Source organism: Galleria mellonella, unplaced genomic scaffold (genome assembly GCF_026898425.1).
Source record: "Galleria mellonella isolate WM207_F2 unplaced genomic scaffold, CSIRO_AGI_GalMel_v1 utg59, whole genome shotgun sequence".
NCBI classification, from domain to species: domain Eukaryota; kingdom Metazoa; phylum Arthropoda; class Insecta; order Lepidoptera; family Pyralidae; genus Galleria; species Galleria mellonella.
The window spans coordinates 1913334-1931542 of record NW_026442125.1 but is presented as its reverse complement, the minus strand read 5'-3'; the positions used below and the strand labels follow the sequence as shown (position 1 = coordinate 1931542).

Sequence of the window (18209 nt, the reverse complement as noted above, 5' to 3'; positions counted from 1 at the left end):
GTAATCTTTGTCAGATCCGTCAGTATTCTACGACTATGACGATATATATATATATATATATATATATATATATATATATATATATATATATATATATATATATATATATATATAAAAGAACAGTAAAACTTAAGCTACTAATACAATAATAATTTAATTTGTCCAAATAATAATTTGTAAGTGAATCTTGACTTTCTAATTTGTGAGTATATGGAATGGATGTGTTATTGTAAAATGGCAGTCATAACCTAAGATACTACTAATAACAAATCTTCAGTTTCATCATATGTCTTACTTAATAGCCAATCACTAACAATTCTTTTGCATATATGTTAATTTTTTGAATATATAGATAATACCTTATTTGCCTTTTTTTATAAATATGGTCCCGAAAATAATAAAAACTTCCGAATAAATGATGTGTGAAATTTATTATAACTCTTCTTTTATATTTAGAAACCAACTTCCAGTAGCTTAATACACTAGAAGATGGTTTTATATTAATAATTGCTTATTAAGGTCACTGAACGTATGTATTAAAAAAAAACTATATGATAATACATCATCATTATCATCAAATCAGCAGTTAACTGTCCACTGCTGAATATACGCTTCCCCCTATTGGGGTGTATATCCAGTAGTTGCTATCCTTGGCAGGCAGGGTTGCCAATTACAGTTAGGTTTTGGTGATGATTTAGAAGGACACTGCTGCCTATCCCTAGACCATTAAGGCCTCTTAGGTACTTATTACAGCACTTACAGGAAAAGAAAGGGAAGGCCCATTCTATGCAGGGACTACAAGGCAGTTAGCACATTATGACAGTTCAGTTGATGTAAAATAACAACTGTCGCTTTTGAAAATCATTAAGAAAGAAAGAAAAATATTTATTCAGAGCATTTCTCTAAATAATATACAAGTACAGTGGAGATTAGATACTTAATAATTTAAATTCAAATATACTTGTTTACGAGCACTTTTAAATTGCCATTTTTTTATAGATGCAAGGTTCGGAAAGTTAATGTTCGGAAAAAATAATAATGAAAAATGTTTCTCAAGTAAAAAAAAAAAGAAGTATAAAAGGTGATTATGATTTTTAATTGCTTCTGATATTTTAATCGATTCATTCTATGAACTAAATCGATAAATAACTAAAAAAGTATAGCTAATAGTGAAAAAACAATTACAATTAAAAAAATTGAGAGGGAGACTTTGTACAAAAGCCGATTGCTTGGGTACCTCTGTCCTATTCGTGTTTCTACCGTGAATCAGCTGTGTTTGCATGGCTGTGTTTCGGTTTGAAGAGTGGGATATGGCGTGAATTTACCGGGTACAGAGGAATAACACCTGAGTCCTCAGGAATGGCAACGCATGGGGGGTATCATGGGCGAAACAGTATACTCTGTTATGTCCATGGTACTGCTCATGTTTCTAGGCGACGGTTACCACTTTCCATCAGGTGGACCGTCAGCTTGTTTGCCATTCTAAGTTATATGAAATAAAAAAAATTAATTGCTTCTGATATTTAAATCGATTCATTCTATGAACTAAATCGAAAAGTAACTAAGGAAATATAATTTTAATAGTGACAAAACAACTACAATTAACAAAATAATAGGTGTAATATTTCAGCCATTTGGTTACAAAACTAACACTCCTATAATTATAGTCTAGTATCAAGAGTTCTTTGACCCCTATTATCTATGTATATACTAACATTATTTATTATTAAAATTTAATTTATTATTTATATTATATTGTGTTATTTGTTAGTAGTGTATAAAATAAAAAAAAAAACTACTCGACAATTTTTAAAAATTCTTTTATCTCTAAAAAATATTATTATTTGTTTACCAGAGTGAGACTTACCACTTACCATCGGGTGGGCCGTATGCTTGTTTGCCATCTCAGTGGTATAAAAAAAACTTAGTACAAAAGTCGTTTGCTTGGGTACCTCTGTACTATTCGTGTTTCAACAATGAAGCAGTTGTGTTTGCATGACTGTGTTTCGATTTGAAGGATGATACTGCAGTGAATTTACAGGGTACAGAGGAATAACACCAACACACAGGAATGGCAACACATAAGGGAGGATTACGGGCGAAACAGTATACTCTGCTGCTATATTCATGGTATTGCTCATGTCTATAGGCGACGGTTACCTTTTTCATCGGGTGGGCCGTTAGCTTTTTTGCCATTTTAAGTTGTATAAAATAATAAATAAAAAAGTGTACATAATTTCAAAAAAAAGTATATCCTTGCGATATATACAAAAAAAAAACAAAACTTTGTCTATTGCTAATATAAAACATAAAATCATTTTCTTTATCGAAATGAGAGTCGGAGAGAAACTCTAGTTGAAGATAAAGGTCTTGAATAAATGACATTTTTATTCTCGTGAAAGAATTACATGAGAACTCATTACTATTTTTAAATAATATAAATAGATGAGAATTTAATACATTGAAAGGTTTGGGCTGCGATTTGATTGTTTGAATTGTTCTCTTTTTGTTCCATAATCGCTTTATCTCTAATTATGATAATAGAAGATTAAATTTTAAACACAACCTAAACTCCAATGAAATTGCTACTTAATCTCACTGGAAACAAAGTTGACATTTTCTATTAACTTCCTATTTTGCCCGTTTGAAAATCGAATCCTAAAAATGACATCGAAGTTAGGAAATCGGGTACGCTCATTTCCTGTTTTGTCCGTTTGAAAATCGAATCCTAAAAACCGACATCGAAGTTATAAAGTCGGGCACGCTCGTCGCAGCAAACTATTTAGGATAGTAATTAATACTCTAATTGAATTCGGAATTCGCAAATTGGTTGATAGCACTGAAATATTACCTGTGGGTAGTCACCGAACTTGCTCTGGTAGTCGAACACGTATAGATAGGAGTTGCGGCGTAGCGCCGAGTGTGTATCTGCGGTGAGGACCATTGGCGCGACTACTTGCGCATCGCTGAGTGCTTCCAGTGTCTCGTCCCTGTATAACAATAAAATTAACAAGTTATATATATATTATTAATATTTTATTTAAATATATATATTTTTTTATTTTCTATTTCATTGCTGATAACGTTGCACCGTCAATTATATTTTTTGTTACTTCTATATAGACAGGAGTCAGCCTTATGGCTGACTGGTAGATAAAGTCATATGGTGTAAAATCCGTCATTTATACTATCTAGGTGTATTGAAGTTTAATAAATAAATAAATATATAAACTATTAACAAAGACTGTACGTATTGCGGTTAACGAAATTAAATCGTGGATTAGTAGTACTTAAGATCGTTATTACTCTGATAATAGAATGCAATTTACCATCATAACAGATAGTACGATTGATTAGTCGATTAGAATTATTTTGTTTAATTCTGCCACCGTTATATAATAGTGGAATTAAACAAAATAATTTTAATTCCGCAACCGTTAATTCTAAATCACAATCAAAGTGGTTTGCTTGGGTACCTCTGTTCCATTTGTGTTTCTGCCGTGAAGCAGTTGTATTCGCATGGCTGTGTTTCGGTTTGAAGGGTGAAATATGGTAGAGAACTTACAAGGTACAGAGGTATAACACTTTAGTCCTTAGTATCTGATATGACGGACAAGATTTAAGATTTTATCTCAAAAAAAATATTCAAATGTGATCTTACTGATCGTAAAAGGAGTAATCAAAATCGGTTTAGTGTTTACGACGTAATGGCATACCATAACCATAAAAACAAATTAAGGACATCTGCTTTTTTGATGTCATTTAAAAATTGTAAACATTTGATACAAACAGCGAATTTACTGGGTACAGAGGAATAACACCTGAGTCCTCGGGAATGACAATGTGTGGGGGGTATTATGGGCGAAACAGTATACTCCGCTATATCCATCTTACTGCCCATGTCTATAGGCGACGATTACCACTTTCCATCAGGTGGGCCGTCAGCTTGTTCGCCATTCTAAGTTATATAAAATAAAACAAAACTGTCAAATTACAAAAGATACCCACAAATAATTACTACATTGCAAAAACAATTATCCATTCAAATTGCTTCACTGTGTAACCTAAAGAGATTTAAATTAAACGTTAAAACAGAATTCATTATAGAAATAATAATTTACAATTCATTTCAAAATACCAAAGTGCACGATAAAACACTTCGAAATAATATCAAAGAACATTGGAAATTATTTCGACTTTTTGAAATGTATACCTATTTAATTTTATCGGCATTTTAAAACGAAAGTGCCACGAAAACGAATTTAATAATTTAAAGCTGTGGCCAATGTAATAAATTTAAAAGTTTTGATTCCTGGTATCCGTTAGCAATATAATATTTGGAGCAACTTGTTCATAATTTATAGGGTTGTCGCAAATTCTAAATGTTTTTTTTTTAATCAACTCAGAATATCTAAAAATCTAGTAGCACTCCTCCGAAATAGTCCATCATCAACATCATCATCATTTCAGCCATTATTCTTCCATTGCTGGTCATAGGCATTCCCCATAGATTACCATAAGGAACGGTAGATATTTGGTAATTAAGTACGAGAATAGGTCGTTAAATATATTTCGTACCGCTATTACCCTAGTACCTTTAAATCAAAATACGGCCATGCAAATTAAAGGCATTTCACGGCGGCACACACAAGTGGAACAGAGATGTTTAAGCAGACGATTTTAGAACAAATCTACGTTTCGTATTTTATTGTTGAATTATTTTATCTAAATATTATAATGAAGGACTTACATTTTATTCTAGTCAATAAATATTTATTTTTATACACATAAACTATGGTTAAAAACTATGGGAATAAAGTTATAGGGTACGAACGCATAACACCTTAGTCCTCAGGAATTGCAACAAATAAAGAATAAAATGGACGACACATTACACTCTGTTATGTCCATGGTACTGTTTGTGTCTTCAGGCGACGGTTATCTCTTTCAATCAGGTGGGCCGTCAGCTTATTTGCCATTTTAAGTTGCATAAAAAGAAAACAAGTAATTTATAAGATAAATAAATAAAGTACCTAAATTATAATATAACATAATTTAAAATTATAATATTAATTCCATTCTGTTTTTAATTATGTTAAAAAATTCAAAGATAAATTAACAGGGCGTCCTGTTTGTTACTTATAATTTATAAGGCGTTGGACGATTACGGAAAATAAAGTATTTATTTATTTTCACATCTAAACTTGAATTGTTTCACATTAAAAAAAACATGTTCTCTATTTTGTAAAATATGATTCAACATATGATTTTTTTTATATATTTTTTCTAAACGAGCATGCGGCTTACTTAATAAGATAGAAGGATAAGTGACTACCGCTGCCCATGGTCACCCACAACACCAACGGCATTACAGGTGTGCTGCCGGCCTTTTAAAAAGGAATATGCTCTTTTCTTAATAAATTTTTCTTCATTAATAAAGAAATAAATAAAATTTCAGTGTTTAATATCGTCTATAAACAAAACATTAACAAAAAATAAACATTTATCCAATCCCTATTTTGTTAGATTTGATAATTCTCTCGTTAAAACGTGGGCAAGCGAAGTAAATCTAAGACTCCCATTCAATACAATCACTGAATTGATACCCCTTCGGTTACGCCTACTCAGAATTGCTAATTGCAATAGAAAATTTCCAATAAACATTAATCCTGACAAAATATTTTAACAAAATTAAAATATCATCATGCTCAAAGTAAATTCTTTCAATTAAAAATAAATCCTTTTAATTATAAGAGAATTAAAATTGGATAACAAACTGAAAAATCAGCGCTGTAGTGTCCCTCACATTACAGCGAAATGCTGAGTACGCACCTCGTTTTACAGGTATTGCGACGCACGCGCACACACACACACACACACACACACACACACACACACACACACACACACACACACACACACACACACACACACACGCACACGCACGCACGCACACACATACACACACACACACACACACCCTTATTTTTGATGAAAATGTTATAATACGAATTGCTTTTATTTTATTTTTTATTTATATATAATTATTTTGTGTGTAGTTTCGTTATTATAATTTTTAATACATTTTTTTAACCCCTGTGTGAGTGCAATCGCATAGTTCTGTAAATTATAGTTTCTTTCTTTCTTTCTTAAATGTATCATGTAACCTATAAATATATTTGATAAGAATTATTATTAATACTGTCTTATAATGCCAGTATTATAAGTCTAAGTCCCGGAATAGGATAGGCATCCCTATCCTTTAAAGGCGACTAAGGGAAGGCAAGGGATGGGCAGCAGCGTCCTTCTTAAAACATCACAAAAAGCTTAACTGCGGTTGTCAATCTGCCCTGTCAAGTGTGGTAACTACTGGAAAACCCCCTTTATGAGGGGAGCTATGTTCAGCAGTGAAAAGTTAACGACTGACACGACATATAATTACTGGTTTTTTGCCCACTATTTAGTACGCGTGGATTTCAAAAGTAGGAAAGTCAAGAAGTTCTAGACAGAATACCAAGATAAAATATAAATCAGGTTTTAAGTTAGACTTCTAATATCACAACTGTAAGAACCGTATCCAATTTGATGTGTTAGTTTTTTTTTTTTTATACAACTTAGAATAGCAAAAAAGCTGACGACCCACATGATGAAAAGTGGTAACCGTCGCCTATAGACATGAGCAGTACCATGGACATAACAGAGTCAGAATACTATATATCCCACCCTTCAAACCGAAACACAGCCATGCAAACAACTGCTTCACGTAGAAACACGAATGCATGATATTGAAATAAATATACAAACCGATAGATGGACAGACGCACGAAAACAGAGATAAAATTTCTAAAAATATTGTTAAATATTTGACATCTAACCAATACCAGACGGAGACTGTACAAAAGTCGATTGCTTGGCTACCTCTGTCCCATTCGTGTTTCTACCGTGAAGCAGTTGTGTTTGAATGGCTGTGTTTCTAAAATCTAATAGAATTATTAAGGTCTCTCATATTATTTTTTTTTTAAATATCTTTCATATACAGAAATTGTCTAGTTACGATTTTATTATATTATTAAGAAATAAACAACATTTAAAATAATAATTATATAGTCAATAATAACATAGTTAACTATTTATTTGTATATTTATTTATGTATTGATTAGTGTTCATAGTTATTTGTAATCTAAATATATTAATAGTTGTAGCACTTCAGCTGTCCGCTAACGACATGCTTTCCAACTGTATTAGGTTGACTTCCAGTCAAGATCTCTATCAGAGATAAGTCCACACTTGCTCACAATATTTATAAATGAATTAACAATGTAATTTACAAGTGTAATAAAGAATTATAACAAATATTTCTTATTCATAACAAAATGTTAAACGTTTTTTAAAGAAAATATAAATTAAAGTTATAAAATTTTTCACACCAAAATCACCTCTGCTCTAGTAGCCTTAATATGTATATAAATAATACAAAAACCACCTTCCTTACAACAAAAGCTTTACTAATTTTAACGAACCATAAAATTAATATTAATTTTTGTTCTCATTGTGTATTTTACAACGATTTCCTGGCACTGGCAACCCTGAGTAAAGTGGCTCGACTTTTTTTTTTCTTCAACAAAATATTAGTGCCGCAGTTCAGTGTACATTTTTGGCTCGAATCCACACGAATGGGAAGTTTTTGAGCATTAAATCCGTTAATATTTGCCAAAATATATTGCCTGTATGCTTCGAGAGCGCGGTCGAACTGGATTTGGGGTTTGAAAGTTTTGACTCTTAGACTCCTAGTTAGTAGTAACTAGTAGAAGCCGTTGTGGCTCTGTACTATACTACTACGACTTAGAACGTAGAGGTCGTGAGTTCTAATTCGCGTGTTTGGGGGAAATGGATTGTTAGTAATGCAAATTATCAGTCCCATTGCTAGCAATATACTCTGTCGGGTCGACAACCCCCTGGTCTCCCTGGAAACCACCGTGCTGAATACCAAGGGTAATAAATACGATGAGCTAATTGACCTGCGTTTTAATTCTCATCTATCATCCCTCACTGGTACCTCACTAGTGTATACTGTTAGCGCGGGTGGGGTTAACATTCCATTATCATCCATTAACACATTTATTTTATTGATGGCAGTAAACTTGGCTTCAAATATGCTTGTCATATTGTGAATTACATTCACAATACGACAACAAGTAACATTCCACGAATGTACCCATTTGTTAAGTATTATCTCTACCTCATTGTAGGTCGCAAGATATATATATATATATATATATATATATATATATATAGACCACGGGTTGTCTTCTTACTTATCATTTTTCGTAGAATATCATGCACGTATAGATAACTTTGTTGAAATATCTAGGTCAGATAGCTAGCTCTTAAGTTATTTCTGTGTTCTACTAAAATAATTTCTTGGTGAAATTCAGTTCGCATTTTCCATAAGGCCACATGGGGTACGAAGATGATAGATGGGGCTTTATGGGGGTTGCAAAATACCGACGTCGTTGTTTACACCGTGAAATAAGATCTCATTTTTCGTGTAATTTCACCAAGAATCGCTGTTAAATTTTTTAAGCGTGAAATATTATAGTGTTTTATAATACTAGCTATAACCTCGCGGCTTCACTCGCGTAAATCAGTACATAAAGTATTCTATGTGTTAAGTTAGAATATAACCTACTTGTGTAACGGATTTCATTCTAAATCGTACAGTAGTTTTTGAAAGAAAGAAAGAACAAAAGAAAAAGAAAGAAATAAATAAAGAAAGAAAGAAAGTAAAGAAGAAGGAACGAAGATAGAAAGACAGAAAGAGGAAAGAATGAGAGAGAGAGAGGGAGAAAGAAAAAGAGAAAGAAAGAATGAATGAAATAAAGAAAGAAAATTCCTTATGTGTGAAAGATTAACACTCCTCTAACATTCATTGATCGTTAGAATCTTTCCTATTTATCATGTTAATAGGACATTTACCTTATATTAATCGGATGCTGCACCGGCCTCTCCCAGTCCGTGTACTCGTTTATGATGGTCGCAAGGATTTCCGACAAGTGATAGCTATACGTGTTTCTAACAAAGGACTTCAATATTTTCGACCGTCTATCTGCCTCGATGCCGTATTGTACGTCATCTCCGCTGAACGCGAAGTACGCTTCGGCTTTTGTTACGCCCAGCATTAGATCGTATCTGAAAAAAAAGGGAATGGATTAGATATGTGCATAAAACGGAGGGAGACTTTGTACAAAAGTCGATTGCTTGGGTACCTCTGTCCTATTCGTATTTCTACCGTGAAGAAGTTGTGTTTGAAGGGTGGGATATGGTGTGAATTTACAGGCTACAAAGAAATAACACCTGAGTCCTCAGGAATGGCTACGCATGGGGGGTATCAGTTTTCTAGCAGCAGTATTTCCGAACCGATACGACAACATAACCTTCACGAAAACAGTAAAATGCCAACAGCACACTTGCAATGCCGCTGGTGTTCTGGGTGATCATGGGCGGCGATAGTCACTTACCATCAGGTAAGCCCCCTCAGGGTCGCGCCTCCATGGTTGAGAAACGATGTGCTATCTTATGTAGTGTTATATTCACCAAAAATGTAACAGTCAACAAATACCTCTGTCTACCCCGTCAGGAATTTACAGTCGTGAGTGAGTAAATATGTTAACTATTTATCTTTATGTATACATAAATTCTCGAAGCTTCGTTATAAATGTTGGCTGTTTGTCACGAGTTCGCTCACAGGAACTCATTATCGCCTGTTCCCTTAGGAATGTCGGGAGTTTCTTAGTGAATATCAGTGTTGAAATTTCAGATTTTGTAGCATAAGAAACAACTATTACAAATTTTTAATAATATTAAAATATTTTATACCAGAGGGAGACTTTGTACAAAAGTCGATTGGTTGGGTACCTCTGTCCTATTCGTGTTTCAACCGTGAAGCAGTTGTGTTTGTATGGCTGTGTTTCAGTTTGAAGGATGGGATATGGCGTGAATTTCCTGGGTACAGAGGAATATCACCTGAGTCCTCAGGAATGGCAACGCATGGGTGGTATCATGGGCGAAACAAACAGAGACTCTGTTATGTCCATGGTACTGCTCATATCTATAGGCGACGGGTACTACTTTCCATCGGGTGGGCCGTTAGTTTGTCATTCTTAGCTGAATAAAAAAAAATAGTAACCCCGAATACGTTAACGGTATATACTGAAAGGGCACCAGTGAGGTATGATAGGTGGGAATGAAAAGGCAGCTCAGTTAGCTCATCGTGATGAATACACTTAGAATTCAGCACGATGGTTTCCAGGGTGAACCACGTTGAGTTCTACCTAATAGGGTATATTGCTAGCAATGGGACTGGTACACTACATTACTAACAATATCTTCCCCCCCTCTCAAAAGTAGTTAGGATACTCTGTCCTATAAGGAACCCCTAACTAACATCTATCTATCTAACGAATCAAAATAACCAGACTCGATCCAATTTCGAAAACGTTCATTTTCTATATTGGTCGATCGATAATTGAACTCTTGACAATAAAAATTACATATAATTTAATTTATTTACAGTAATTTTTATGTGATGTCAGAATAAATAAACGAGTTTTGGCTTCAATTACTCTTATAGGAGGAGATTGCACATTTAAATTTTTGTTAAATATCTCCTGTGTAGAGAGGTGATCTAGTTAGAATTTTATTACTATCATTACTATTAATTATATTACTATTAGTATGTTATTAGTAAGATCTAAAATAACATATTTACACATCCTTACACACTCTTTCAATTCCGCTCGTTAATAGAGTACAATATTTGTAAAGCGAAAGAACTACTCGAGCCTTATCTAAATTGTACAAAGATTGGGTCCTTCGTTCCGGATATAAGCAAAGATAAAACATTTATAGGAGTTTTACAAATAAGAAACGTAAATAATTTCGTATCGCGAACCATCGGCCCGTTTATAGAACAATTTTGTTCAGATCAAACATTAAGATTATAAAATTAATTAATGCCTTCGTTTTGTATTGCTCAATATTTTTCCTTTGTAGAACTAATGGTGTTTTTCACGGTCATCGACCGATTAATTGATTACTTTACTAATGAAGGAAGGAGGTGTAATTAAAAACTTATAAAATAATAAATTTCTCAATTTGTCTATTTTTTTTTATTATATAATATTAACGTGAATACGTTGTAGTATAGTACTGTATTTGTTTTATATATATATTTATTCGTTTATATATGTAATTTTAGTATATATATAAATAAATAATTTAAATTGGTATTTTATAATTGATGTATATTTTAAAAATAATAATAACAATTTATTTAATTAATAATATGGAAATGTAAACTATGGGTATATACCTGAAAATAAAGAGATTTATTATTATTTATTATATATATATATATATATATATATATATATATATATATATATATATATATATATCGTATCTGAATCGTCTTCAACCGACTTAAATAAAGAGGGAAGTTCTCGATTCGGTTGTATTTTATTTCTGTTTGTTATCTAAGAACTTTATTTGTAAACCAATTTGGAAAGTCCTTTTTTTACTTAAAAGGATATACTTTCATATTGATCCAGTTGAAATTACATTTTATGGCTACGTAGTTAAGTTTCAAATCTTAATAACTCGTTTTAACCTCGATTGAAGCCAGTGTTCTTTTTTTGTGTTACAAAATCTAGATATAAAAATAGATAAACTCTTCAAAAGTTGTGCAAAGTTTACCAGAGGGAGACTTTGTACAAAAGTCGATTTGCTTGGGTACCTCTGTCCCATTCGTGTTTCTACCCTGAAGCAGTTGTGTTTGCATGGCTGTGTTTCGATTTGAAGGATGGGATATGGTGTGAATTTACAGTATACAGAGGAATAACATCCAAGTCCTCGGGAATGGCAACGCATGGGGGGTGTCATGGGCGAAACAGTATACTCTGTTATATCCACGGTACTGCTCTTGTCTATAGGCGACGGTTACCACTTTCCATCAGGTGGGCCGTCAGCTTATTTGCCATTCTAAGTTGTATAAAAAAAAGTTGTAACAATAGTAACATACAAAGTAAACAGTGTTGAAGAAAAAGGCAATAGACACAATTACCAGAAGGAGATTTGTCCTACACTGCGTTTGTCCGTACGCGGTCGCCACTCAAGAACCTTTCTCCCCTATCGGTCGTTGGTTCTTCGTGTTATGTGACCAGACCATTGCCACTTCCATTCCCCATTTCGGATTCTATCACTTAAAGAAACAACGAGCATAGCCCTCTCTATAGTCCGTTGTGTATTTTGAAACTTTTGCATACGGGCAATCGTGTAGGACCATGTTTTATTTATTTATTTATTCATTAGTACAAATATGTGTACATGGCGGACTTAATGCTAAAAGCATTCTCTCCCAGTCAACCATAGGGAAGTGTCAGAATACTCGAATGCGGTACTACTAATTATTGATACACATACATACTAAAATTACATATACGAGTATAAACGAATAAATATATATGAATAACAAATACACTTACACATGTATGATATATACTATATTATACACGAATTTGGGAATAATATAAAGCACTTATGTTTCGGCTCCATAAGTCGTCACTAACAACACGCACAATCTATCATTTTTGTAATCGATGGAGTTCAATCCCTTGTTGATACCATATTAATTTAGCTACGTTCAAAGCTGCCGTTTCTCTTTGCGGAGTAAAAAACTGCTTGTTACGAAGCAAAATCACGTAGACACGCGATTCCGCATTCTGAATACAAATACTTCCGAAGTAAGGCGTCTACAAAACAACTCGTCATTCATTTTATAGGTGTGTGTGTGTGCGTGTGTGTGTGCGTGTGTGTGTGTGTGTGTGTATAGGAGAGTACGTGTGTGTGTTTACGTGTACACGATTGAAAACTTTTTGACCATCAAAAAATTTTACTTTCTGTTAAAAAAAATGGTTCAGAATAAAGAAAGTGTTTACTTATAGGTATGCAACTTAAAATAGCAAATGAACTGACGGCCAACCTGATGGAAAGTGGTAACCTTTTCTCGAGGCACTTGTATGGGGACAGTCTATCTATATAATCTTATATTATATAGATAAGTTATAACATTTATAGTATATTTAATAGAATATATATTAGATTTATCGAGCAAGAATGAATGGAGATGTCGGTAGGGGCCGCCCTAGACGGACGTATGTCGACCAAATAGGCGACGTGCAGAAGAAGGGCCAAATTAAAAGTACCCGTAACCGGCGAGCGTGTATGAAAATATTGATGAATGTGGAAGAAGCGAAAGAAGTTTGTTTGAATCGAAGCATTTGGCGTTCCATTGTTTCTGCCTACCCTAATTGGAGACAGGCGTGACAGATATGTATGTATGTATGTATGTATATATTAGATCTTCCCCTGCCCTTACTGTCATCCACATTCATACGTGACACTCTCCTTAAAACATGTTATTAAACCTTGCTCATCGCGTGTGGTTTAGTTTTGTTTCTTTTTATACCACTGATGTGGCAATCAAATGTGGCATACGGCTCACCTGATTGGTAAGTGGTTACCGTAGCCTATGAATGCCTGCAATACTAGGGGTTTTACGCGCGCATTGCCGACCCCGAAGAAACCTCTTTACCCCTCTTTTGAAGAACCTAAAGCTGTAGTCTCTTAGGAAAACCTTAGTAGGAGCTCATTCCATAACTTGAGTGTTCGTGGGAGAAAACATCTCTGAAACCGCATTGTTTAGGCTGTAGGATATGAGAGTGAACTCCCTGTCGATAGCGAGCCGTACGATGGTAGAAAGTGGCCGTGGGTATCATATTGAACAATTCCTCTGAGCACAATCCGATGTACAACCGGTAGAATAGGTGACAAAGGGATTGTTAGCAATGGAGGTTGACAGCCCCATTGCTAACAATATGCCCTATTAGGTCGACCTCCGCGTGGTTCCCTCTGGAAACCATCGTGAATAATTCTTGTTGAATTCGTCATGATGGGTTAACTGACTTGCTTCATCCTTACCTATTATTCTTCACTGATGGGCCGCCGGTGTATACCGATAGCGCAGGTGGAGTTGCCATAGTTGTGGGCCATAGAGGTTGGCAGAGTGAGGCAAAACCTCTCCTAAGACTTAAAGCTTCGATACTGCTTGTAAGCCTGGGATCATCGTGGCGGTATATGACAAATTGTATGTAAAATTTAAAAAAAATATACATACTTGGTGAGCTGGGCCACTGAGCTCTTCCTCATGAGCACTGCGTTGATGATATTGATAGCATTTTGCGCTTGTCTGCCGACTGGTGCCCGTGGGACGGTCTGACCGGCCCATTCGTAGCCGTTTTCCGGGTTTATCAGTAGATCGCCTGTATCTGTTGGGAGGGGAGATATATTTATTATTTGCTTGAGCTTGTAGCTTCGGCTGTGTAAATTAATTCATACATAACACTACTAGTAAGTAACTCACAGACAAATGTTGACTCCTTAAATCATTTTTTTAAAAAGTGTAGTTTAATTTTAAGAATAATGATTTGATAGATAGATAGATTACCAGAGGGAGACTTTGTATAAAACTCGATTTCTTGGGTACCTCTGTCCCATTTGTGTTTCAACCGTGAAGCAGTTGTGTTTGCATGGCTGTGTTTCGGTTTGAAGGGTGGGATATGGCGTTTACTGGGTACAGAGGAATAACATCCGAGTTCTCAGGAATGGCAACGCATGGGGGGTATCATGGGCGAAACAGTATACTCTGTTATGTCCATGGTACTGCTCATGTCTATAGGCGACGGTTACCACTTTCCATAAGGTGGGCCGTCAGCTTGTTTGCCATTCTAAGTTGTATAAAATAAAAAAGATAGATTCTCTTCATTGTTTCCTCCAAATTATTACAATAGTAAACTTATTATAAATATAAACAATAACAAGAAATAATTACAATGAGAAAACAATGGGCGACCTTATCGCTAAAAGCGATCTCTTCCAGGCAACCTTTGATGATTGATAATTTGACATGAATGAACAAAACTTATTTGACATAATTTCTAATAGCAACGAAATTACATAAAATAATGTAATAAATTCTAAAAGTTAACGTACATAGGTTAGTATTAATGTTATAATATTTAAAACTTTTGCTAGCAATACATAATTTTACCTAAAAATATATGCAAGGTTTCATTTATTTTTTACTATTGCAATAATAAAAAAAAATACAAGAGACATTGCGATTGTGTGGGTTATAATTTATTCGGGTAAAGATATAATATATATTATTATTATTTTTTAAATTTTTACAAAATTCACATCTCCCCTCTTAAGGAGAGGAAATGGCAAACTAACCCCCGGCAGAAGCACAATTGGCCCGGGTTCAGGGCCCCAGGGAGAGAAACTGGCATATAATGCGGGCAGTATCTAAGAGCACCGCTTACTGCATCTTTCCCGGGAGTGAGCCGCCTCGGAATCCCAACCGTCTGAGATGTTGTTCCAGACTGGTTGGGATAAGACCGTTCGCCGACATGACGATTGGAATGATTTTGGTGGATGCTATCCCCCACATTTCGGTCACCTCGTGAGCCAGGTCGAGATTTTTTTATTATTATTATATATCTACAATTAAAATATCAATTTGATGTTACAACAAAATCTTTAGTTTAATTTAACTAATTTCTTTTCTTAATATATAACAATAAGATGTGTAACATAAATTATTGGTCAATTTAGAAATTTCACTTTAAATTACCTTTAATTACCAAATAATTAATACGAACACAAACATCGATACCAGCGCCATCTAGTATTTATTGCTGAAATTTGAATAGTGATCAACCTCTTTAAGGTGTTAAAAGATAACAGACAAAGAAACAAACTCACTTTCCCATTTATAATATTAGTAAGAATTACAGACTTAATGATGGAGGAATGGGCAGGAGTGTTCCTCTTAAAACATTTCTAAAAGCCTAACTGCTTGCCAGCTCATCTGCCAAACTTGGCAACTACTGGCAAAACTCCCCTTATGGGGAAGGCTTATGAGAATAGTTAACGGCTGAGATGATGATGAAGGATTACAATATGACAAACAATGGAAAGTATAAAGAATCATCATTATCGTCATGTCGGCCTTTAACTGTTCACTGTTGAACATAAGCCTCCCCCTAGGGGGTTTTGCTATTAGTTGTTACGCTTGGCAGGCAGATTGGCAACTGCAGTTAGGCTTTAGACATATTTTAAGAGGGACGCCACTGCCAATCCCTTGCCCTCCATTAATCACCTCTTACGACACCTACAAAAAAGAAAAAGGGTGGCCTATTCTATGCTGGGACCACACGGGACGGTATAAAGAGTAATCTGTATTAAACAAGTTGCTCATAGTAATATAGTAATAATAATAAAGTGTGGATTAAAGTGTGAATGAAAGAAAAGATATAACAGAGTGTTAATGAATAGAGATGTCGATAGCACCTCCACTCTATGTGGAGGCGTGTCGACCAAATAAGTATGAAACTTTTCCAATTTTCCGGCACTCTGGAGGATTATATCAAGGTGGTACCCAATAAAAAACAAAATATCCCAAATTGCATTTAGGAAATCTATTTGAAAACTCGTTTTTGGTATAAACATTTTTTAATATGGTATATGAAGACAAAAAATAAAAATGATTAATGGCTGTATGTGATCATTAAATAATGTGATAGATTATATAGATAGAGCAAGTGACAAAAAAGTGTCAACATTTAGTCAACTAAAGTGACATTTGGCTGACTCGATTTGACATGTATTTTTTAAACGCGCCATTTTTTTAGTTTTGCAAGTAATAGGATTAAAAATTTCTCAGAAAAATTAAATTTCTTAAATTTTAATTGGAAACTATTGTCTTTTAATATAATAATACGTATTCCTTATTAATTAATGTATGTGTCTTAATTAAAAAGACAGCTTTTTTCAATGATTTTAAACACAAAATTTATTTTGCGTTTGTACTTGGATATAAATAAAAATAATGAATATAAATAAGCTACATTACAAATATTTATACACAGTTTAGCATGTTTATTTATTTATTTATACATTTGTATACATTAAAATATGTATACAGGGCGGACTTAATGCCTGATGGCATTCTCTACCAGTCAACCGTTACGCTAAACAGAGAGAGAAAATGGCGGTGCATTAATTTAACAAAGCAATTTATAAATTAAATAAATATTTTATCATATTCTTCAAAATATATATTTTGCATCGCTTTTATTTTTCAATTTAATCTTACAATGTAATTTCTCTTATCTATGATGTAATAAATTTATATTATGGTAACCCTATTCACGCACACATGGATACAAAAGTTGACCTGTTTTTGGCGAAATATTGTATAAAGACACTCCATCTATACAATCTAAGTTTTATGGTTGTAAAATTATATAAAAAAAAACAGACTTCCAAAACAGGACGAGAAAATTATAATGACGTGATATACAGACAGATACCTAGGCAGAAATTAAAAGGTTCTATTTTAGTCAACTGGCCAAATAATTGAAACTCATTGTTTACTTTAAAAATCAAATCATCTTTCGAATCTGAAAATATTAAATTATAAATACCTTTATTTATATATTATCTATATTTATCATCTAATATTAATAAGTAAATAAAATGAAAATATAAAAAAAAAATGTAAATTCTGTTAACTAGATCTGGTTTAAAACTGATAGGAACTTAAGCTTATTATATTATGTCCTATTCTATTTATACATTTATGTTGGTCTAAACCCATGGGATTTATGACAAACTTACTCAAAATAACCTGTACAGGCACTGATAAAGGATTTTAGATAGTCCCGTGAGATCTCAGGCCGATCAGGGAAGGATTTAAAATAGCTGTCGTAAAATTTATGCGAGCAGTGTAACAAGGTTTTGCTAAATTAGTTAAGTTGTGTATTATTTGATTCAAACTTAAGCAAGTAAAATAGAATTGAAATAAAACATAAATAAAGTAAGCTTATTTAAAATAAAAAAAAAAAATCTTCAGAATTTAACGATTTTATTCTTTTTTTTTTATACAACTTAGAATGCAAACAAGCTGACGGCCCACCTGATGGAAAGTGATAACCGTCGCCTATAGACATGAGCAGTACCACGGACATAACAAAGTATACTGTTTCGCCCATTATACCCCCCATGCGTTGCCATTCCTGAGGACTTA

At 33.7% G+C, this 18209-nt stretch overlaps 1 protein-coding gene across 1 annotated transcript in view; it reads right to left on the bottom strand.

Moving 5' to 3' along the window:
• LOC113522707 (neuroligin-4, Y-linked) overlaps positions 1-18209 on the bottom strand; it is a 138746-nt gene that overhangs the window by 9515 nt on the left and 111022 nt on the right. Inside the window, exons 7-9 of the mRNA XM_026908490.3 lie at positions 14235-14385; positions 8978-9190; positions 2852-2990 (exon numbers count right to left, since the gene is read on the bottom strand). Coding sequence (XP_026764291.1) covers positions 2852-2990; positions 8978-9190; positions 14235-14385 — 503 coding nt within the window. The remainder of the gene's footprint in view (positions 1-2851; positions 2991-8977; positions 9191-14234; positions 14386-18209) is intronic.